General features: G+C 39.1%; 1 protein-coding gene and 1 long non-coding RNA gene across 4 annotated transcripts in view; one reads left to right on the forward strand and one right to left on the reverse strand.

Annotated features, from left to right (window-relative positions):
* The window catches only part of SLC27A6 (solute carrier family 27 member 6), a 42,140-nt gene extending 24,515 nt beyond the window's left edge, over positions 1–17,625 (forward strand). For all 3 annotated transcript variants that reach the window (XM_061378212.1, XM_061378128.1, XM_061378050.1), the window contains 5 exons: positions 8,962–9,052; positions 10,818–11,016; positions 11,596–11,693; positions 15,258–15,388; positions 17,397–17,625. In XM_061378212.1, coding sequence (XP_061234196.1) covers positions 8,962–9,052; positions 10,818–11,016; positions 11,596–11,693; positions 15,258–15,388; positions 17,397–17,573 — 696 coding nt within the window. In that variant the 3' untranslated portion in view covers positions 17,574–17,625. The remainder of the gene's footprint in view (positions 1–8,961; positions 9,053–10,817; positions 11,017–11,595; positions 11,694–15,257; positions 15,389–17,396) is intronic.
* LOC133225715 (uncharacterized) lies at positions 10,046–14,041 on the reverse strand. The gene is made up of 2 exons (XR_009729257.1): positions 13,439–14,041; positions 10,046–10,874 (listed from the first exon to the last, which is right to left on the reverse strand). It is a non-coding gene; the product is annotated as an uncharacterized LOC133225715 (long non-coding RNA).
* Positions 17,626–24,655: the final 7,030 nt, after the last annotated feature.

A 24,655-nucleotide genomic window follows, 5' to 3' on the forward strand; every position in this document is an offset into this window, starting at 1 on the left:
CGGTGGCCACCGTAGGCACTCAGAGCCGATGAGAGGGGAGGCTGCAGTGCAGACTTCAGGGTGTAGAGAGTGCCTGCACTGGTCTGGTGAGGGAAAGGTACACAATGGGCAGGGCTGCACTGGGTGCTTCCTGGTGGAGGTCCTCCTGCAGCAGGTGGCTGAGCTGCAGGAAGCTATTAATAGGCTAGAAGATGTCAAGGTAGCCGAAAGGAAGCAGGAATGCTTGCTCCCTGCCCAAACTGTGCAGGGTCCTCAAGCTTCCCCTCTAGCTCATGGAGGAACAAAGGAGGTTGTTAACCCGCGAAGGTGGGAATTGGTGACAAAAAAAAAACCAACAAAAAAAAGGAGGAAAAGGACAATTAAAAGCAAGGGACTTCCTCCTAAACCTGTTGCCCCCATGCAGGACTACTTTGCTGTCCTGCAGGGGGCTCATGAGGAAACACACTTGCGCCAGAAACAGCCGGCTGATGCACTAGTAAAGAAGATTTCTACTGGTGCTGCCAGGAAAATGTGGTGGGTCGTACTAGTAGGGGATTCTACTTTGAAAGGGACAGAAGCACTCGTCTGTCGGCCTGACCGGTCTCAAGGGAGATTTGTTGCCTACCAGGGGCACGGATCAGGGATGTGGCAGAGAGGCTGCCTGCTCTAGTAAGCCCCACAGACTATTACCCACTTCTGGTGATACATGTGGGTGCTAGGGATATAGATAGTAGTAGCCTCGGGAACATAAAGAAGGACTACAGAGCCCTGGGAGAGGTGGTTAAGGGCTCTGGAGTTCAGACAGTCTTTTCGTCTATTCTCCAGGATACAGGGGATGACCTAAAAAAAGCTAGGAGGATTAACTAGGTTAATAAATGGTTAAAAGGGTGGTGTCACAGTCAGGGGTTTGGGTGTCTTGAACATGGGACCCAAGTTTGTAGGCCAGGTCTAGTGGAGGCTGGTGGAGCTGGTCTGATAAAAGAAGGGAAAGAGAAGTTTTGGTAGGAGGCTTGCCAGACTGGTCAAGGAGGCTTTAAACTAGATGTGTTGGGGGAGGGGGGCATCATTCCATCCCAACACATCCAGTCAGTTGCCAGCACCTATAATAAGTGCTCGGAGCAATGTATAGATATTCTGGCTGCTCCAGCCAATGAGCCGGCTTCATTTGGAGCTCAGCTCAGATGCCTCTATACAAATGCCCGTAGCATGGGAAACAAACGAGGAATTAGAGATGTGTGCACGTCCATGGGGTATGATATAATAGGCATCACAGAAACATGGTGGGATGGCTCCTATGACTGGAGTGTTGGAATGGAAGGTTACAGACTCCTTAGAAAAGACAGGCCTGGCAGGTGCAGAGGAGGAGTTGCCCTTTATGTTAGGGATAGGCTGGAGAGTATCGAGCTCTGTCTGGGGACTGGTGAGCAGTTAACAGAGAGTTTGTGGGTCAGGGTTAAAGGGAAAACAGCGATGGGAGACATTACTGTGGGGATCTGTTACAGACCGCCTGATCAAGAGGAATCTGCAAATGAAGCACTCTATAGGCAGATAGGAAAAGCCTCACGCTCACAGGCCTTTGTTCTCAAGGGTGATTTCAACCACCCTGACATCTCTTGGAATGATGGTACGGCCCAGCACAAGCAATCCGGGAGGTTCCTTGATTGTGTGGAAGACAACTTCCTTCTGCAAGTAATAGAGGAACCAACAAGGAGAGTTGCCATCCTTGACCTTGGGCTCACCAACTCGTTGGAAATGTGGCACTGCAGGGCAGCCTTGGATTCAGTGACCACGAGATGGTTGAATCTGAGATCCTTAGGACAGTGAGAAGAGCGTGCAGCAAGCTCACTGCCCTAGACTTCAAGAGAGCAGACTTTGGCTTCTTCAGGAACCTGCTTAGTAAGGTTCCATGGGATATAGCCCTAGAGGGGAGGGGGGCTCAAGACTCTTGGTTGGTCTTCAAGGATCACCTGCTACAAGCTCAGGAGTGTTGCATTCCAACCAGAAGGAAGTGCAGCAGGAGGGCCAGGAGACCTCCTTAGATGGATAAGGAGCTGCTGAAAAAAAATTCAAATGAAAAGAGAGTCTTATAGAAAGTGGAAGCAAGGACAGGCGACCCGGGAAGAGTACAGGGATGTTGTCCGGGAAGCTAGGGACCAGGTTAGGAAAACTAAGGCCCAGTTAGAATTAAACTTGGCTAGGGATATTAAGGATAACAGGAGGGGATTCTACAGGTACATAACAAATAAAAAACAGATTAGGGAGAAGGTAGGCCCCCTCAGCAAGCTCTTGGGTGAAATAGCTGCACAGGATTTGGAGAAGGCTGAGGTTCTGAATGACTTCTTTGCCTTGGTCTTCTCTAGCAAAGGCTCTGACTGCACCACCCAAGTCTTGGAAGGCAGATGCAGGGACTGTGAGAATGTAGACCTTGGACCCACCGTAGGAGAGGGATTGGTTCGAGACCATCTTAAAAATCTGAATGTGCACAAGCCCATGGGTCCTGATGAAATCCATCCACAGGTCCTGAAGGAGCTGTCAAATGAAGTTGCTAAACCACTGGCCATCATATTTGAAAAATCATGGCAGTCAGGTGAAGTTCCCGATGACTGGAAAAAGGGAAATATAACCCCCATTTTCAAGAAGGGGAAAATGGATGACCCACGGAATTACAGACCAGTCAGTCTCACCTCTGTGCCTGGCAAAACCTTGGAGCAGATTCTCCTGGAAGGCATGCTAAGGCACATGAAAAACAACAAGGTGCTTGGTGACAGCCAGCATGGCTTCACTAAGCGGAAATCCTGCCTGACCAATTTGGTGGCCTTCTATGATGGGGCTACAGAACTGACGGACAGGGTAGAGCAGTTGATGTCATCTATCTGGACTTGTGTAAAGTGTTCGACACTGTCCCACACGACATTCTTGTCTCTAAACTGGACAGACATCAATTTGATGAATGGACCACTTGGTGGATAAAGAACTGGCTGGATGGCCACACACAGAGTTGTGGTCAATGGCTCAATGTCCGGCTGCAGACCAGTAACGGGTGGTGTCCTTCAGGGATCGGTGTTGGCACCGGTCTTATTCTACATCTTTGTCGCTGACATGGACAGTGGGATTGAGTGTGCCCTTAGCAAGTTTGCCGATGACACCAAGCTGTGTGGTTCGGTTGATACGCTGGAGGGAAGGAATGCCATCCAGAAGGACCTTGACATGCTTGTGAGGTGGCCTGATGCCAACATCATGAAGTTTAAGCATGCCACATGCAAGGTCCTACACCTGGATTGCAGCAATCCCAGGCACAGCTACAGGCTGGGCAGAGAAGAGATTCAGAGCAGCCCTGCGGAGAAGGACTTGGGGGTGCTGGTCGATGAGAAAATGAACATGAGCTGGCTTCAGTGTGTGCTTGCAGCCCAGAAATCCAACCGTATCCTGGGCTGCATCAAAAGGAGCGTGACCAGCAGGTCAAAGGAGGTGATCCTGCCCCTTTATTCTGCTCTCGTGAGACCTCACTTGAAGTATTGTGCACAGTTCTGGTGTCCTCAACATAAAAAGGACATGGATCTGTTTGAACAAGTCCAGAGGAGGGCCACGAGTATGATCAGGGGACTGGAGCACCTCCAGTATGAAGATAGGCTGAGAAAGTTGGGGCTGTTCAGCTTGGAGAAGAGAAGGCTGTGTGGAGACCTCATAGCAGCCTTCCAGTATCTGAAGGGGGCCTATAGGGGTGCTGGGGAGGGACACTTCATTAGGGCCTGTAGTGACAGCACAAGGGGTAATGGGTTAAAACTTAAACAGGGGAAGTTTAGATAGGATATAAGAAGGAAATTCATTCCTGTTAGGGTGGTGAGGCACTGGAATGGGTTGCCCAGGGAGGTTGTGAATGCTCCATCCCTGGCAGTGTTCAAGGCCAGGTTGGACAAGTCCTTGGGTGATATGGTTTAGAGTGAGGTGTCCCTGCCCATGGCAGGGGTGTTGGAACTAGATGATTTTAAGGTCCTTTCCAACCCTCACTATTCTATGATTATGTGACCCATTTTATGTGGAAATACAGCTGTCCCAAATCTCTTCTAAATCAAGGAAGTTTCAGAGACTACTTTATTCTTATTACAGGCATTTGTTGCAGGTTAGTTAAAATACATTTTAAAGGTTGAAGATTATTAATGCATTGTGAAGTGTAGTTACTGTGTTTGTTTTACTTCAGTCTGAATGACATCTGCTGGACTTCTAGCAATATGTAAAGGAGAGTAGCTTTATTTCTAATTTGCTGACTCATAAATGATCTGAAATTGGAAAGCGAGACTTTCTTCTGCTGGAAAGCAGAGAATGGCAGAGACAAGGCCCAGCCATCCAGTTCCTGTGTTGTTTTTTTTTTTTTTTTGGTTTGTGGGTTTTGTGGGGTTTTCTTGTTTTGTTTGCTTGGTTGGTTGGTTGTTGTTGTTGCTTCTTCACATAAATGCTCCAACATCTTCTGAAACATTGTTCTCTTAACGCATGGGATAATATGAGGATACCCTTAGACGTATTTTTTATGCTAAGGAGACATATTCTCTATGTTAGGGATTTACCTAACACCTGTTTCTTAAACTGGGAATAGGGAGAGAATTGAGAAAGAGGAGGAGAGGCCTCCATGTTCATATATGTGATACAGTGAAGGAGAAGGAAGTAACTAACCCTCTTTCTGCTGGCATAATTGCACAGTTGAAATGAAGTAAATGCAGTATAAAACCCCATACAGACATTTACCAAGAGTATAATGGGAATAATAGTAGGTAAGTTTAAAGTATAGTATTTTTAGCAGGGTAAAAAGAAAAGGAAGGCATTTCTGCTCTATGTGATGTCAGTGGCAGTTTCTAAAGGTGAAATGCAGCCAAAAGTTACATCTTTAAATGACAAATTAAGCTCTTAGAATGAGCAAAGTAACTTTTCTGTCAGTAACTACCAAGGGTTCGGGATAAATACTTCTGATAAATATTAAGGTTCTACAAGACACATTTACTTTCATATATTGGAAGACACAAGGTAATTGGAAGACACAAGGTAATAGGAAGGAAGAGATGAATGTTACAACAGTTGCCAGACATCCAAGAAGCCACTGTGTGTGAGATGTTAACTCAAAGGAGTGCTCTTGTTTGCATTTGTATATTTTTACACTATACTCTTCATGTAAGAGGCATTGGTTCATGTGCTTGAAAGCAGCACTGTGTTATATGAATAAATCCTTCAATAAGGATGTTCATACATAGTCAACGAATGGAAAAGTAAAAGCCTCTGAATAGCTTTTTAGTTGGCTTTACAAAGAAAATAGTGCATAGATTAACATAGTAATATATTACTATATTTACATCTGGTATACATATGTATATAGCTAATGATTAATTTTATTAAAATTTTGTTATATGAGACATACATTATATGTGATATGGCAAAAAATCTGTAAGACTCTCAGTCGTGTCTATCAGACATATACATAAATCTCTTTCTTACCCTAAATTAAATTCTGAGTGACGGCAGAGAACATGCAATGAGAGAGTGGGACTACTGTAATACAGTGAAGCTTGTAAGAAGGGCTAAAATAACCCATGGCAAGTACACCTGAAAAAACAGCATGTAAAAAAAATGTTCCAATCTATATTTATAAATGTATTTTTTCATTATTGTAAGTATAAGTATTCCAACTATTACAAGAGTCTAAATCTTTCTTACTCATAACTGTATGGATCAAAACCAGCTTTGAGCTGAGAAATGTTTAAATCTTATAACAGATCATAAATTATTTCAACATATACAATATTTTGTCTTTTACACAGCAATGCAGAATTAGTGTTACACATTTTTTTCATGTAGTCATAGAATTTAAGTGGCATAAGAGATACTTTTTGGTTTAAAGTAAACTAAGATTTAAGACCCTGGAAAACTGGATTCACAGGAAAAATATTGGAATGTCCTAATCCAAGCAGTGGAAACTCTTAAGTTCACTGGCCAAGGAAAATGAGTGTTGTTTCTTCTCTTTTGATTGGTTTTGGACTAAAATAATCTAAGGTACTTCAACTGTATTCTAAGGTATTTGATTATAGTATGTGATGATTCATTTAGTATCAAGCATGACTTTTAAAAGTATTTTTCTTGGTTTTGTTTACTTTGGCAAACAAAACAACTGTACAGAGGACATATATATCTATTCTTTTAAGCATAAGAATGTATTACAATTATATTTTAAAAGCTTTTGTAAGATATGATGAAAGTATGCTCCAGAAATATTTTTTTTCCTTGCATTTCACTTTTTTAAGATGCTTAGAATTGTTACATGTAACACTTTGCTTTGGAAACATGTTCTCCTACAGAATTCAACAATATTTGTTTCTAAAATGATTAAATGCAAAGTGGTAGCTTGTGATCTTTGTCCTCTGATGAAGGGTCTGTAAGCATTCACTGTAAGTGGAAACTTTAGGAATTACAGAGTTATTTTGAAAATAATATTTAACCTCAAATATTTTCAGTCGCTCAAAAAAAGAAAAAAAAAGGAAAAAAAAGAAAAAAAAAAAGCAGCACATAGGGGTGAGATGCTGTTGCTAGATCACATCCAGGTAGCATAGTAATGGACAATAATGTTGCAGGTTAGTTCAAGTTTCAGCTACATAAATGATGCAATACACTTACATGGTGTTTTAGGGAGTAAAATTTAAATTAAAATAATGAATGCTGAGTGAAGTACTCTGTGAAACATTTCAACAGCTCAGACCCTCTTTTTCAAAAATTTGAAATAAAGAGAGAACCAAATGTAGGCCTGTGCCCACACTAAATGCATTGCTCTGAAGCTTTCATTTTCTAGTATTTAATATGAAAAGAAAGCTGTTTCCACAGAGAAATATTGGAATAGTTTCAGTATGCATGTCTAATGCAATATGTGGGTTTTTCTCCTTTTAATTATTTGCATATAATTATTTGCATGAGTATTACTTTAAAAAGCTAACTGGAATGGGCATAGTTAATACACTAAAGTTGCAGGCACTAAATAACATCTGCATCAACATAAATAACAAAAGGCTCAGCAATTCAATTTTTAGATTATTTCAGATACTAAATTAAAGTTTATCAGTATTTGTAACAGCATACTGCATCACACAGATACACCTATTGAGATCTGAACGAATGATCAGGTAAAAATGGAACTGAACAGGGCACACTTCTGTTCTAATCAAACAAAAAAATCAGAATAATATCTTATAGCATTTCACTCTAATTACTTACATTATTCATTGCATTTGATCTGTCGTATGAAACCTATTACAGTAGCAAATACCAGTGTAAAAAAAAAAAGTGAAAAAGAACAGCAAGTAAATGCAGACAGCCAAAAGAAAAAAACCCTTAAGAAAAAATTACTTGTGTTTATTATGAATATCTCCCATTTTGTTCATCAAGATTAATATTATTATTTTCTAATTATGGTGAACATTTCAGCTTTCAAATTCTTGACTTTGGTAAATGCTATAGTATTAGGGAGAAAACTCACAAAAATTTACTTTGTTCAAGAAGTGTCAGATTCTTGGATCATTAATTGATTTTGCAGGCTATGACCATGTTCCTTTGGTCAAGTATTAAGAATATCTTTTTGTTTCAGACTTACCGTAGAAGGAAGACACATTGAAAAGACTTGGTTAAATAAGTTTGTCCATATGAAGCTGATATTGTGTGCTTGATGTTTGATTCAAGTTGCTACTTATTCAGACTTCCTTGAAAATAAAATTATGTGATATAGCTTCAGCAACATTTCAAATTAAGATAAAATAATTCGGCAACTCTTCATCCAAATTAACTGCAGAAAAGCAAAGGGGTTTATGTTTTAGGATCCTAACCTTCATTCATGTTCATATCACCATCCTTAAATTGTATCGCATTTCTTTATTGTGAGGAATGCAGGTGCATATTTATGTTTTTTAAATTTTCTCTGATTGCCAGGATTTCTCCAGGAGAAGATAATTTTATACCCTTAGTTTGACTTGTCGTTAAATAGATTGCTAATACACTTATTTTTCAAAAGGGAAATCAGAATCCCAAACTGGGCAAACTGAAACCTCTGGATGGTAACTGCAAACACAGTGGTCCATGTAGAATCAGGCATATGATACTTGTCAGTGTCTTTCAAAGGTCATATTTGGATTTATATCACAATAGAAAAATGAAGTGAAATAAGATTCACATCCTCTGTGTTGGAGAAAAATAGTATTGCAATTTCTAGTGTTGATAAGAGTATATGTCCCTCTCCTTCAGCTTACTCAGCCACATTCTTGCTGATCCATATACAAGAGGAAGGTTAGTTGTAAAACATGACCAGGGAGTCAGTTAGATTAGCAGTGTCAGCACTCAAGTGTTCACAATATTTCAGAAAAATGCAGAACTAGCCCTGATGTGACTGTGGAACATGCACAGCTACATGACCATGTCAAATAGCATGGGAATATGTATCCTTCTGTTGATGCTTGTGATAAGACTTCCCACCATACACCAGCCTGAGAAAGTGTGAGGGAAGAACTGAAGATAGGTAAGCAAGAGTAAAGCCCAGCAGTAAGCATATTTCCCTTTGTAAGGAGATTTAGGTCTTTACTTTGCCAGTTGCTTTATGTGCCAGAAGACCCCAAGAATACTTTTCATATCAGGTACCACCATTAAATGTCAGTTAAATTCCAGATAAGCTTCTATTATCCTGATTTGTGTACGCTTTTCTACTGATAGGTGGATCCCATAAATTACTCTTAAAAAAATTAACAAAATTACAGTTCTATATCTTCATCAAGTATTTTTGAAAGTTACAACATTATAAAATTCTTTGATGTTGCTTGACTCCAGGAAATGGTGTAAGTACGTACTGTTTATTCTGCGTTTAGATGAGTAAAACTGGGGTTAAAAGTTTCCTTGCTTATAGCTGCTGCCACCAGATGTCACTGTGTAGATGAATAACTGACGACCCTTTTTCCCCCCCTTTCTTAGCTCTTTTTCCCATTTGATTTGATCAAGTATGATTTCCAAAAAGATGAACCAATCAGAAATAAGCATGGTTGGTGTGAAAAAGTTAAGAAAGGTAAGTATGTATTTTAATAGGATATAACAGCCTTTGATTGAAATACAAGTACTTCAGATAATTTTTTTAAGGAACCCTGTTATTGTGTTACTGTCCTCTGCCAGCATCAACTATTAGTCTTTGCTCTGACAAAAGCAATGTGATTTTGGTCTAAGATAGAACACTATTAAACATTCTACTGCTGACACCAGAAGAATTTGGGAGATCCTGGAATATATTAACAGAAGAGCAACTTTCAATAGTGATGATGTGGTATTATCTCTGAATATGTAGGTAATGACATCTCTCATTTTTAAAGGGAGTTAACATAGTGAGATGTTTGCTTCAGAGTTCTGTGAGAAAGACTGGTCAATTAAATCAGTGTTTTTTGGTGAGAAATTAAGTGTTCCTAACTAAACAAGTTGATTAAGCTTATATTTGTTTCGGGGTTTTTTAAGAGATTTTTTTGTTGTTTTCCTTGACTATAGCCTGCTCTCAAAATACCTATCAAACATCTGTTATCTCTTGATTATACTGATTTTAAAAGTGTTTATCAGATACTGAAGCATCTCTGATGTACTGTGGGAAAGTAGCTGTAATTAATGCCTGGAAGCTGAAGCAAGAAAAACTCATACTAAAGGTCAGGCAGACAGTTTTAACAGGGAGATGAAGCATATTTTTCAAAAGAATTAAGAGATTCTCTAATAGGTCTTAATCAAAGATGGACACTTTTAGGAAAATATGGTCCCCAAAACATGAATTTTTATACGAAATTATCTGTAGGGATGTCAGACTAGCCTGTGAGGGGAACACATTCTCTAATTAGACAGCTGGTCTAATTTTCCAATTATACCAATCAGCACCAATGCCCTTTATCTTCAGAGCATTGTGGCTGCAGTGACACTACCAGTGAACTAAATGCTTTCATCTTAAACACTACCAATTTATGGGAAAAAGGCACATATTCTTTTATGAGGAGGCAGTCTTAAAGTAAAAATTCTACATACCTTTAGATGCTTTTTTATTTTTATACGTTTTCATATTTACAATTCTTGTTTCTGATACAAAGAAACGTAAGTCTTGAACTTATTTGTTCAGAATGTGCTTCCAAAAAAGTATGTTTGTACTATTCCACTTTCAGCAATCTAATACTCAGATACTCCACATGCATGACAGGATAATTCTAGCCCCATCTCTCCTTATTTTTGAGAAAAAAACTTATTAAGACTATTGTATTTTACTCTAAGAAGAAAGCAATGAGGCTGTATCACATCAATGAAAGGTCTTAAGGCTTGTTCTCGTAACTTCAGAAAGGAGACTACACAGGGATATAATGCCTGAATTGAAAGCCTGTATTTTAGTAACGCTGTTTTTTTCAGTAGGATGAAGTTCAGACTCAGCACTCTAAATTCAGTAAGGTGTGGTGGGAGCGGGACGTAATATTAATATGAAGGGTGTACTTTGAGAGGTTAGTAAACCTACTAGTGAACTTGATAGATGACATTTCTGGGAGAATAATGACGAGTCATCAGGAAGAAATATAAAAGACTAGGAATTTGAGTAGACAATATGGTAGTGTGTCTGTATGGTCACTTTGCATGTAGAGGTGACCACAGAAACTGTAAAGCAGTAGAAACAGTTGTTATTTTTGGGTCTTATCTACGGAACCCTGCTGTACTTGGTTCCTGGTCTTGTAAACTCATGTGTACCAAATTAATATTAATGTAAAGTACAGGAAATGTGCAATGATATCCCACGTTTACATTCTTTCAACTTCTCTGTATAGGTGAGGCCGGTCTTCTCATTTCAAAAGTCAATGCAAAGAACCCCTTCTTTGGTTATGCTGGCAATAAGAGACACACAGAAAAAAAATTACTCTGTGAGGTATTTAAGAAGGGAGATCTTTATTTTAATACCGGAGATCTAATGGTTCAAGATCATGAGAATTTTCTTTATTTTTGGGACAGAATTGGAGATACCTTCAGGTATAATCATTGTTTCTTTTCACATTTCTTCACTTTAAAAAAAAAAAAAAGAACATACAGAATATAATAATACTGTTCTATTTGTTTTCAGCCTGAAGTGTTCAGTTTATAACTATTGTGATGTAGCTTGTAATGATCTTATAGTGGATATTAGGGGCTTAATTTTTAAAAAAGTGTTCCTGTAGAGCTGGATAGCTCATTTCCAGAATGTTTTGTAGGAATTGACTCTTTGAACAGTCCTTCAAATCAGCATAGTAACAAGTGAGGGTTTTGCTGTGAGCAAGGAAGTTGGATACTGAAGTGGAAAAAAAATATCAAATACTGAAGACTGGTCACATTTTACATGTTTAGATACACATCAAAATTTTGAAAATGATTATATCAGAATATGATCAGCTTTCATTGTGCTTTATAGTAATAGCTAATATCCAGTACCATTTGAATTTCAAGTCTTTTGGTGGTCAGATCAAAAAAAAAGCGTGATAAGTGAGAACAAATTTTTACTAAAGGTAATGATTTTTTCAAGAAGAGGTGTCCATATGTTTTTGTGAGGCTAAATTATTTTCTAATATGTTTTAGATGGAAAGGGGAGAATGTTGCAACTACAGAAGTTTCCGATATCATTGTAATGTTGGACTTCATACAAGAAGCAAATGTGTACGGTGTATCTGTGCCAGGTAAAAACTTTAGTTGTATGTATTCATTCCACTGCATTACTTGTTAACCCTCATAACTCTTTTATTTCATGTTTTAAATCTAACAAAAATCTACATAGAGATACTGAAAATGGCTGCACGAAGAGTTGTGGTCAATGGCTCAGTGTCTGGCTGGAGACCAGTAACAAGTGGTGTCCCTCAGGGATCGGTGTTGGGACCGGTCTTGTTCAACATCTTTGTCAATGACATGGACAGTGGGCCCTCAAAAGTTTGCTGATGACACCAAGCTGTGTGGTTCGGTTGATGCACTGGAGGGAAGGAATGCCATCCAGAGGGGCCTTGACACGCTTGTGAGGTGGCCTGATGCCAACATCATGAAGTTTAAGCATGCCACATGCAAGGTCCTACACATGGGTTGGAGCAATCCCAGACACAGCTACGGGCTGGGCAAAGAAGAGATTCAGAGCAGCCCAGCAGAGAAGGACTTGGGGCTGTTGGTCAATGAGAAACTTGAGCTGGCTTCAGTGTGCAGTCACAGGCCAGAAAGCCAACCATATCCTGGTCTGCATCAAAAGGAACATGACCAGCAGGTTGAAGGAGGTGATCCTGCCCCTCTAGTCTGCTCTCGTGAGACCTCACCTGGAATATTGTGTGCAGTTTTGGTGTCCTCAACACAAAAAAGACATGGAACTGTTGGAACAAGTCCAGAGGAGCGCCACGAGTATGATCAGGGGGCTGGAGCACCTGCCATATAAAGTAAGGAGGAGAAAGTGGGGGCTGTTCATCCTGGAGAAGAGAAGGCTGTGTGGAGACCTCATAGTAGCCTTCCAGTATCTGAAGGGGGGATATAGGGATGCTGGGGATGGACTCTTCATTAGGGACTGTAGTGATAGGACAAGGGGCAACAGGTTAAAACTTGAACAGGGGAAGATTAGACTAGATATAAGGAAGAAGTTCTTTACTGTGAGGATGGTGAGGCACTGGAATGGGTTGCCCAGGGAGGTTGTGAAAGCTCCATCCCTGGCAGTGTTCAAGGCCAGGCTGGACGAAGCCTTGGGTGGCATGGTTTAGTGTGAGGTGTCCCTGCCCATGGCAGGGGGGTTGGAACTAGATGATCTTAAGGTCCTTTCCAACCCTAACTATTCTATGATTATGATTCTATGAAAATACCACCAGATTGTGAATGAGCCAATGAATCATGCATTTTTATGTGCATGCAGTAAAGTGTATTTTTAAAAAGTAATCTTACTTGAATATGAGAAGATGTAGAGATGTGGTGCCTGGGGACAGGGTTTAGTGGTGGACTTGCCAATGCTGGTCAATGGTTGGACTCAATGATCTTAAACGTCTTCCCAGCCCAAAAGATTCTATAGTTACATAATGTAAATTAAAGTTTAAAGCTTTATTAAATTCACAACCATGGAAAATCCACACATCCATGTGTCAAAATGAAACGTCATCAAGGTAAGAGTTGTAGGCAAAGTAAGGGAAAGTGTATAATGACATTTTTCTGTATTATTTTACCTTCCACTTACCCTCATAAAACATCTATAAACAGATATATTACAAAACCAAGGACAAGGTAAAAAAGTAAATGAAGAAAAATAAGTTAATTTTCATGAGAGCATCTGAGCTTGATTCCATTCATGCTGAATCTTTTCTTAAAATGCGTATTGTATTCATGTAGGTTAAAGACAAGTTTCTTTACAGGAGTCTGTATAGTGCTGTGCTATACATGAGTAGTTAAACAAGTGTTGATAACTTACTAATGCTTGGCTATCACTAAAAAAACTTGCACAGTATCAAATTTTTTTCCCTGCAGCGAGTATGCTGGGGTGGGCAAGAAATCAGGGGCAGATGTACAGAGGACATTGAGCACAAACTAACCAAGGGGATATTCTATATCAGATGATGCCATATTCAGTTGTAAAAGCCCGGGGAAAGGAAGAGGATGAGATGTTTGTGTCTGCCTGACAATACAAAATAACTAAGGAAGCTCTGGTTTTGCTTTCCTTCTGCATGTAACTTTTGCTTTACCTATTAAACTGCTACTATTCTGAGACATGAGTCTTATTTTCCTTCTGTTCTCTTGCCATTGCATGAGAGAAGGAAGTAACTGAGAAGCTGGCTGGGTGCAGGCTGAACCCACCACAAAATTACAAGAGTTTAAAATGTGAAAATGGTGCCACCTCTAATTTAAAGCCACACAATAAGAAAGATCATAATAAAGAAGACTGATTGAAAATCAGACACAAAAATATGAGAGCTTCTAATTTCCTGTAGAAGTCTTACCTGCATATTCCTATCCATTCATGTGACTGTCTTGATATGCAGTTAAACATACACAAATAAAGTTCCTTACAGACTTTGTAGCATTAGCAAAAAAACGAAAACAGAACAAAAAACCCCCAAACCTATATATAGAAAAGAGACAAAAGATAACATTGGCAGAATGTCATTATTACTAGCTGATGGTCAAAGTGTGCACTTTGATTGCTGAAGTTCATTGCTTCTATGTTTTTCTGATGTTGATCTTTCCCATAAATCCACAGTGCTCTCTCCACCTAAACGAGTAAGATGCTTGTAATCTCTCTGTGTTAAGGACATTCAGACCCACAGTTTTGAGAGAAGATAATGGCAAGAGTGAAAGGCTAAAACTGAAGAGAAGACATAATTATCTGATCCAGTGTAGTGTTTTAAGCCCAGCTGGTACCTCAGAACCACGCAGCTGCTTGCGCACTCCCCCCCCGCCTCCCTTTCTTCCTTCCCCTGCTCCCAGAGGGATGAGGAGGAGAATCAAAAGAATATAACTCCCATGGGTTGAGATAAAATCAGTCCAGTAACTAAGATATAACACAAACCACTACTGCTACCACCAATAATAATAATGATAAGGGAAATAACAACTGAAAAGAATACAACTGCTCACCACCCACCAACCGATACCCAGCCCCACTCGAGCAGTGATCCAGCCCTTCCAGGTAACTGCCAACCAGTTCTACATCCTGGGCATGACGTGCTGTGGTATGGAATACCTCTTTGGTTAGTTTGGGTCAGGTGTCCTGTCTCTGCTTTCTCCTGGCTTCCTCCTGGCTTCTCCTCCTCCTTGGCAGAGCATGAGACTCACAAAGTCCTTGGTCAGAGTAAACATGACTTAGCAACAACTAAACACATCGGTGTTATCAGTGCTGTTCCCAGGCTGAAAGTCAAAACCACAGCACTGCATCAGCTACTAAGAAGGAGAAAAATTACCGCTACTGCTGCACCCAGGACATCCAGGAAAGAGGCTCAGCCCTCTTGTTTCTGAGAGAAGAATGGTGTTGATGTTTTCCACCTTTATTAATATTGAGCATGGGACTCCTAAATAGTTTACGGCATTACTGCTTAATCGGTCACTTGAGTGATCTCCAAATATATGTAATACCATATAATATATTAATATAATCTTCTACCTTTACTAAAACACAGAAGATGATATATGACTGTCATTTTATTGATGGATTACAGTTCTTTTTTGTAAGGTTCATCACCAAAATGTCAACTTCATCCATGTTTTAAAATTTTTATCTCACTTTTTCCCCCCAGATCATGAAGGAAAAGCAGGAATGGCCTCTCTTATTCTCAAGCAGAATACATTGTTGGATTTGGAGCAAATATATAAACAAGTAGTGACCTATCTACCAAGTTATGCTTGTCCTCTTTTTTTGAGAGTTCAGGTAAACTGCATTATTGCACAGAACGCGGAACTCCTACGTCATCTGAACACAGAGATGTCTAAGTGAATAACTGAAAGTGCTTGTTCATATATCACTTGATTAGTTTTAGATCTGGTCCTATTTGCTGTCTTCATTATGGAGTCCTGGGAAAGGAATTACATAAAAAATCAATAAAATTTGCAGATTATGTTAAAATGGGAGGAATTGAGTACAAATGAGTAAACACAGAGACTGTACAAAAGGATTTAGGGAGATTAGAAGCATGACCATGAAAACAAAAAGATACAGATTAGTAAATCATGGACAATTGCGTCTGGAAAAAAAATCTAAAATCCATTTTATTAACTGGAAAAGAGAGAAGAGAGATGTAGAGGTAAAGCAGGAGATACTGATTGTGCACAATAAAACGGTATTTCATTGACATTAGTGACACTAATGACAAAAGCTAAAGCATTAGAAAAGGTACTAGGTAAATTGAAAAGGTGAATTAAAAATGTACTTTGTTATTGTCACCACCATAATAATCAGTCATGCATCTTCATTTCTGGTGTTCTAAAAGCACAAAGGCAAAAAGAAAAATGGTTTTGAAGGTGCTTATGAAGTAAGTCTTCCGAGTCTGAAGAAGAAAAAAAAAAATAAATCACTGTTTGAAAGGAGAAATGATGGAAGTTGGATCAATGGGCCAATCAGAGGTTGACTAAAATGATGGTAACTTAGTCCAGACTTACTGCTATACAGATGTACAAAAAAGTCTTCACGCTGGGCAAAAGGAATCTGACTCTTTGATGTAGCCTGGATATCAACTATCTAGAACTTCTATTAGATTTAAATGCCTACATTACAGATGAATTGCTGTTGGTACTGCTGTCATTAACCAAGAAATAAGGTAGTGTTCTAAAAGCACAAAGGCAAAAAGAAAAATGGTTTTGAAGGTGCTTATGAAGTAAGTCTTCCGAGTCTGAAGAAGAAAAAAAAAATAAATCACTGTTTGAAAGGAGAAATGATGGAAGTTGGATCAATGGGCCAATCAGAGTTTGACTAAAATGATGGTAACTTAGTCCAGACTTACTGCTATACAGATGTACAAAAAAGTCTTCACGCTGGGCAAAAGGAATCTGACTCTTTGATGTAGCCTGGATATCAACTATCTAGAACTTCTATTAGATTTAAATGCCTACATTACAGATGAATTGCTGTTGGTACTGCTGTCATTAACCAAGAAATAAGGTAGTGGTGGAGGCTCAGGGCAAAAAGATAAAAACCTGTTGTTCTTGTCTGACATTTAATCATACTTTTAGAAGTTGTCAGATCTTAGACCAACAAAAGGAGGTAGATGCAATTGCTTTCAATTTCTAGTTTTCAGAGATTGTTTGCACATATATTTAAATATGTAAAAAAAGACTAGAAGACAATGGCGAGAGGTCAGAAAGTGTGGCTGAGAAGCAGTACTGAAGATAAAAGAGTTTCCCTAGAGATGCCTCCCACTACTTTTTCCAAGGGACACAGTGACACTGAAAAGAAGCTTGAAGCATTACAAGATGTATGGTAAAGATCTACCTCTGTTGGGACCTGGCTGAGTATAAGTATGGTTGATTACATATGTGATTTTTTAAACCCTTTATTTAAGTTGACAATAATTAGAATTTCCTGAGTTCCACCAGGAAGTTCTTAATAATGACAGTTTTTACCCTCAGATTCTTTACAATGTATAGTTTTATAAGCACACACAAATGAGGAAGCTAGATTGTCCTGGGCAGGCTGCAGCTATACAGGATGAGACACTGTGATGAGACGCTGCACAGCAATGCAAAAAGCAAAGGGTTGTAACTTTTTTCCACCACATCTTCAGGTTGGTCCATAGCAGCACAGAAGTTCTAGTTTTCCAGGATAATGGAAAAGTAATAACACTATTAACCTTACATCAAGAAAGATTTTCAAAGTCAAATGTGAATGTGAGCCAAAAAAAAAATAAGTTCTACTGAATAATAAATCTTTCTCTCTTCTATAGGATAAAATGGAAATGACTGGAACATTCAAACAACAAAAATTTCGACTGGTGGATGAAGGTTTTAATCCATCTACAATTACTGATCCTCTTTACTTTTTAGATAATTCTAAAAAGGCGTATGTCTTGTTAACCAAAGAAGTACATGAAATGATCTTATCTGGGAAAATTAAACTTTAACCTAATAATAGGTTATTGAGGGACAGTCTATATGAGCTACTGCGTGAGAAAACTATAACATTAATTACCAATACTTATATATAGTTATCCAGAATAATGTTTTATGTACTTGATACTTACATTCAGGTATGTTTTGTATCTTTCCTCTCTTCATTATTATTGATTATTAATCATTTTTTTACCTATTGAGACCAATTTCTAATTACATGATCTGTAGAACATGACTGAAATCTGTTTTATCTCAATCTTGGAATATAAATCCTGAGTCTGATGTTTTTTCTTAGTACAGAATTAATGTGAATGATATGTGGGATGAAGCACAGTAAAAAAAAAAAAAAAGATTCAACATAAAGGTATTGTGACACAAGTTGTTTTGAGAGAGAAAATTTGCCACTGTTTTCATGTAGTTTAGATTTGTATTTACTTCTGAATATATATTTTAAGAAACAAAGACTTGGCAGTGGTTGAATGAAAACACAACTTTTCCATAGTTTCTTCTGATAGAACATAAGATTAAAGACAGTCACACAGAATAAAGCCCTCAAACCCAAAACTAAGAGATTTGTACTGACATCACTGCTGAGAGTTGTCATAATCCATGCTCTTTCATTTGTTAAACTGGCTGTTCAGAGTGTCAAAAGTGCAAACTTTTGTTAAATGTTTAGTGGAGGATCAATAATAGCCAGAGAAAATGTGCACACTTAATGGGGAAAATCACTTATACAGCATAAAAAGAATTATTACAGCACTTTATGTATGTCATGCATATTGACTAACGAGTAGCTTCCTTACTCTTATTAATGACTGCCAGATATTATTATTTTATGAGTACAAAATATAGCAGAAATTTTAAAATTCTAAATCATATGTTCTAATAATTGCTTTTTAAAAGTTTTAAAATAAAGTATAAGATTATTTAAACCAAATTCTTTACCTCAGTTTTATTTAGGTCTGATTGAGTAAAGTCTACACTACTTGCACAGTGTCCTCCTCTAATGGTTTGTGATACCAGCATTGACTATCCAGAGGCAGTGTCATGGAAAGGGTTACTTCAATAAGTCTCTCTTCTGTTACACTGTGGTGAGAAACAAGGCTCACATAAAAAAGTTGGATGTACCATACTTAAAAAAATTACTATCTTTTCTTGTTTTTTTCTACTTTGTTCATCTAACAAGACATTAGAACTTCTGTTAATTTTTGATTCTCTGATCATCACTTCATTGATTTTCCTTAAAAACCCAAGTCAAGGATCTGGGAAAAAACACACAAAGATTCATAGCTTGTTTGCATTTCTGAATACCATATTCGTTATGGGACTTCCACTATAAACGAGCAGCTGTGCTTACACCAACGTCATGCTTGGTGGTAGGTGTTTCTGTAATTGTTAAGTACATGATGGGGAAAGTAGAGGACTGATGGGTATGTATGGAAGGGTTCACAATGGTCTAATACTTCCTGAGCTGTCCCACTTTTTCTGTTTCTTTATGTAGTTCCCAAAATGGCTGTATATGACAGATAGATAGGTGAAGGGTGCTGGTTGTTCAGGCAGATGGAAGTACCATTGCTCTGTCTGCAAATACTTGCACTTTCCTGCTCACAAGCTACAAATTCAATAATCAAGTGTTTACCGTAAAATTAATCCCAACTTTGCAAATTATAATTTTGAGAAAAGGATTGGTTGTTGAAATCAAAACTGGTTTATGCCCAACTTAAAATAAGCTTGTGTTGAATATACTTCAGGATCCCCCTTCTTTCATTAAAACATCAAAAATTATGCTGTTTCTATGCAAAATAACACTTTTTTTTAAATTTAAAAAGCATACTTTGGTATTTACAAACATATTTAATCTTGTAACAGTTAATTTTGCTTTAGAACATTTGATACTATTTATAGCTAGATAAAAGATTCTACCTCTTACATACAACAGAAAAGGGGGGGGGGGGGGAAGCAATGAAATCAAGATGAGGAAACACGTAAATACCTTTCCATGAAGCAGATTGTTTTTGTATAGAGTGGTTATGGTGGAGAGAGCATTAGAGGCATAAAACTGCATGTGTGCTAACTTCCATGCTCTGTCCATTACTAGGGCAGCCAGTTGGTGGTTTTGAGCTCTCTGGTATATTTCAGCAGCAGCAGGACTGAGTTCTAACTTTATTGTCTTGAGCAGCCTACTGGTGTTGGTTTCCCAGCTGTGACCACTAAAAGTACAGAATTCCATCTACTCCGCTGTATTCCTCAGTGTAACCAAGACAGGAAGATCTGCCTGTTTTGAAAGGCTGGTCAGAGTCCTGACGCATACACTATCCCAAGAGATAGGATGTTCATGACCTCAAGAAAATAATAAAGAGAAAATCTACAGAACCATAGGCTTCATATTTCCTAAGGGGAATACTGTATCATTTTCAATCCAGTAGTTTTCTTTCTTTTAGCCAGGAGACTAGGTGTCAGCAGATGCATTAAAGCATGTTGCAGCAAAACATCACATTTCCCATGAATATGTAGATCATTGAACTGGCACTGAATTTACCCTGGTATATGCCTGGGAAGTTTAATTTCACATAGTAGGGGTAAAGAAGCAGCTGAGGATGGCTGGGATGTGAATGGAGAGCTTCACTGCTAACCTTGTGGTAAAAAAATTAGATATTAAAATCAATAAAGATAAGTATGTTTTAGATTTAGTGTCTGTGTCTTGAAGTTTTCCTCTGCAACCGAGGATTTGTCAACAATGAAAGAAATGTTTAGTTTTAGGAAATTAGATTGGAATTATCATTTAAGGAAGATAAATTCCTGCAAGTGTAAACACATATCCACCCTCTTCTCCTAGTGGTACAGTTAACTGGTACAGTTAATACAGTTAGTCTGGATTAGCTTTCATAAATCTTCCTTGGAATGCTTAGGAAACAGTAAAAAAATACAAGGTTCTTAAGCAGATCATGTCCTGAATTCTGTCCTATTCACCCAAGTCAGGTAGATAAAGCTTTTCAAGAGATGAAGCATCTGAACTGACCTCACACTCGCACCCGCATTCCCATACCTGCACATGACACAAAAAATACCTTCTAATTTTTGCCTTGTTTGCATTTTTTAAATTAAAAAATACTGGATGGCTATGGGAGGAAAGACAAAAAAGACGCTCCACCACTTGTTACTGGTCTCCAGCTGGACATTGAGCCATTGACCACAACTCTTTGTGTGCAGCCATCCAGCCAGTTCTTTATCCACTGAGTGATCCACCTATCAAATTGTTGTCTCTCCAATTTAGAGACAATGATGTTGTGTGGGACAGTGTCAAACGCTTTGCACAAGTCCAGGTAGATGACATCAACTGCTCTGCCCCTGTCCATCAGTTCTGTAGCCCCATCACAGGAGGCTACTAAATTGGTTCAGGCAGGATTTCCCCTCGTGAAGCCATGCTGGCTGTCACCAAGCACCTTGTTGTTTTTCATGTGCCTTAGCATGCCTTCCAGGAGAATCTGCTCCAAGATTTTGCCGGGCACAAAAGTGAGACTGACTGGTCTGTAATTCCCTGGGCCATCCATTATCCCCTTCTTGAAAATTGGGGTTATATTTCTCTTTTTCCAGTCATCGGGAACTGCACCTGACTGACATGATTTTTCAAATGTTATAGAGAGTTGTGGCTCATCAAAGGTGGACTCCAGTTCTGGTGAAATCTGAAGACCTTTATTTCTCATCTCACATCCCTTTTATAGTCTACTAAGTGGTACGCAGTAGCTTTCCTTATCAAGTACAAAGCAGTAGCTTTCCTAACAAGTACTTCCTTATCAACCCGATTCAGCAAACCTACTAAGGGTTACAAATATTTACATGTTTGGTCTGTCTTTGAGTTACACATCCTGCTTTATCTTGCAAACTGCCTGCTTTGTTTTGCTAACGGATCTTTACCCTTCATTGCTCTCTTCAGGGTTCCCAAGGGACCAGGGCAATAACGCCTGGATCCGTTTTGTTAACTATTTCTATCCCCTCACCCACAGACAGTGGCTTAGCAACTTCATTTGCCAGCTCCTTCAGGACCTGCAGATGGATTTTATTAGGTCCCATGGACGTGTGCACATTCAGGTTCTAGAATGGCTTCGATCCAGATCCTCTCCTACAGTGGGCCTGTCATAGTTTAAGCTCAGCTGCTACGCAGCCTGCTCACTCACTCCCCCACTTCCTCCCCCTGCCCCTACTCCCAGAGGGATGGGGAGGAGAATCAAAAGAATGGAACTCCCATGGGTTGAGATAAGAGCAGTCCAGTAACTAAGGTATAACACAAACCACTGCTGCTATCAATAATAATAATGATAAGGGAAATAACAAGGGAAGAGAATACAACCGCCCACCAAACAGCGACCGATACCCAGCCCGACCCGAGCGGTGATCTAGCCCTTCTGGGTAACTGCCTCCAGTTTATATACCAGACATGACATGTTGTGGTACGGAATACCTCTTTGGTTAGCTTGGGTCAGGTGTTCTGTCTCTGCTTCCTCCCGGCTTCCCCTCCTCCCTGGTGGAGCATGAGACTCAGAAAGTACTTGGTCAGACTAAACATTACTGAGCAGCAACTAAAAACATCGGTGTTATCAGCGCTGTTCCCAGGCTGAAAATCAAAACCACAGCACTGCACCAGCTACAAAGAAGGAGGAAAATGACTGCTACTGCTGAACCCAGGACAGGGCCCAAGGTCTTCATTCTCACAGTCCTTGCATCTTCCTTCCAAGACTTGGGTGGTGTGGTCAGAGCCTTTGCCAGTGAAGACTGAGGCAAAGAAGTCATTAAGAACCTCAGCCTTCTCCAAATCCAGGGTAGCCAGTTCTCCCGATAGCTTCTGAGAAGGCCCATGCTGTCCCTAGTCTGTTTTTTATTTGCAATGTACCTATAGAATCCCTTCCTGTTATCTGTCACATCCCTAGCCAAGTTTAATTCTAATTGAGCCTTAGCTTTCCTAACCTGGTCCCTAGCTTCCCCGACAACATCCCTGTATTCTTCCCAGGCCGCCTGTCCTTGCTTCCACCTTTTATAAGCCTCTTAAATAGTACATAAATAGTAGTAGTTTTAGAATCCATTTAGCATGAAGTATATTATTAACAGTACTGTCAATAACTGACAGCATAGTCTGATAATTTATTTTTCCATAAGGGTAACAGAGGATCATTAGGTCCTCTATGTTCTGGTATTCAGGACATAATACCTTTACACATTGCACCATTAATTATACAAATAGATTACATGGGGTAGATGGCAATGCAAGTTTTAAATAAACTAGGTCGTTATAAGAGTGAGATGAAATTCCTGCATCACTAAATAACCCACAAGTTCTCCACAGTCGGAGAGTCCTTTAACAAAACAGTCTTCATTCAGTTTCTCCAAAGACCGCATCAGACAAAGTTCAAAGCAAACAGTCTAGAATTGCTTTTCCAATATAACAAAGCAGTCTTCATTGCCAGCTTGCAGCAGGAGATACACTGACCTATTTCCATCTGGAGCTGCTCCTGGCACTGTGAGTTTTATATGGTTTTCATAGTTCCTATTATTACAGAGTCCTGCATTAGAAGTGTGGAGTTTTGCATTATCTTAGCTGTACCATATATAGGAATAATTCTTACTTATAAAAAGGACACTTAGACTGGCAAAACCCCAGGTTTTGTTGCCTTCTTTTCTTCAAGTAACTCATACTGCTATGCTGATAAAACTAACAGTTCTTGAAAGCATGTACAGACTGTGGTACCAGTTTAGTGATTGCTAACTTGGTAAGTTGCTCTTTGTGGTGGTTCTCAGTCTAGAACTCACTTAACTAAATGGCTCAATTCACTTTAAAACAAAACAAAACCAAACCAAAAAACTTTATAACAAATTGAGTATTCAGTACTCAATTATTTGAACCGTATTTTGCAGTAAAGCAGTGAAAGCCTTTGATGGGAATTCTAACATTATAAGAGTTCTGCTTGCTCTGTGCAACCTGCTGAGTACAGATAAACACAGTTGTCAGTGTTTTACACTGCTTATTGTATAGCAGGACATATCTTTATTTTTAAAATCTGTCTGAAAAAAGCAGATTTGATCCAAAACAAAGACGACTTACTTTGGTTCACAGTTCTTCCTCTGGTAAAAATCTTTATCCATTGTTTTTTGATAAGTATTTCTGCATCTTTATTAAGTGTATGTAGCCAAAATATAGTCACTGGTTTCCAAATCAGACAAGCTAATTTAATCTAGTTACATGAAAGGTATCTTCAACTGTCAAACTCTGACATCAACCTATTTATGCTAGAAATAGTCAGATGGTTATATACGTGTGCAGATATTTACAGTCTTAAGAATGGAAATGTTCATGAGATATTTTCTGATTAAAGTCACACAACCTGAGCAAATTAAAATGTAAAGATTAAAAGATGCCTGTTTGGGATGATGGACAGCAGAGAAACTAACTGAAGACTATGAGAGTAATGCGACCTTAGAGTGTTACATGTGATTCAGTGAAAACAGGTTGTTGTGATTAGCACAATTACTACTCAATTTTCTTTTTATTCTTCGTTTCTCATTCACTCTTTTCTCCTTGCTAATAACAAAATATACTTGCATTCTAACTAAAAAAAAAAAAAAAAAAAAAAAAAAAAAAGTAGTAAGGTACAGAACATAACCTGAGCAGATGAAACACCATCCTTGGGAGCATGAGTGACCAGTAGTTTGGTGAAGAGAGTATGCAAACAGGGCGCAGAGCAACGATTTGTGTGGCACTTCATATGGACAGACCCCAGTAGTCTTGCAAGCTTCAGAGGTGAGCTCAGCCAGCGGTCAAGACAGTACTCCAGGGTGGCATCCTCTCAGCAGAAAGCAAACGAAACTGGGTCCTGTCTGCTGGCCAGGAAGGACATGGTGACAGACTGAGGTCCCTCATTAACATGCACCTGTCCTAACATGTGGCTGTAGTGAGTACAAGAGCCTGTTGGTGATACTACATGGCAGCTGTGCAAGATGCCAGCAGAATGATGGTGTGCTCTGCATGGAACTATGGGAAGAGGTGGAAGGGCTAAGCAACATAAGGGAATCTGAGGAGGTTGACTGGTGACCCCCCTAGTGA

Source organism: Neopsephotus bourkii, unplaced genomic scaffold, assembly GCF_033783945.1.
Source record: "Neopsephotus bourkii isolate Nb327-2 ecotype Australia unplaced genomic scaffold, CSIRO-AGI_Nbou_v1 NB_30, whole genome shotgun sequence".
Classification (NCBI taxonomy): Eukaryota; Metazoa; Chordata; class Aves; order Psittaciformes; family Psittacidae; genus Neopsephotus; species Neopsephotus bourkii.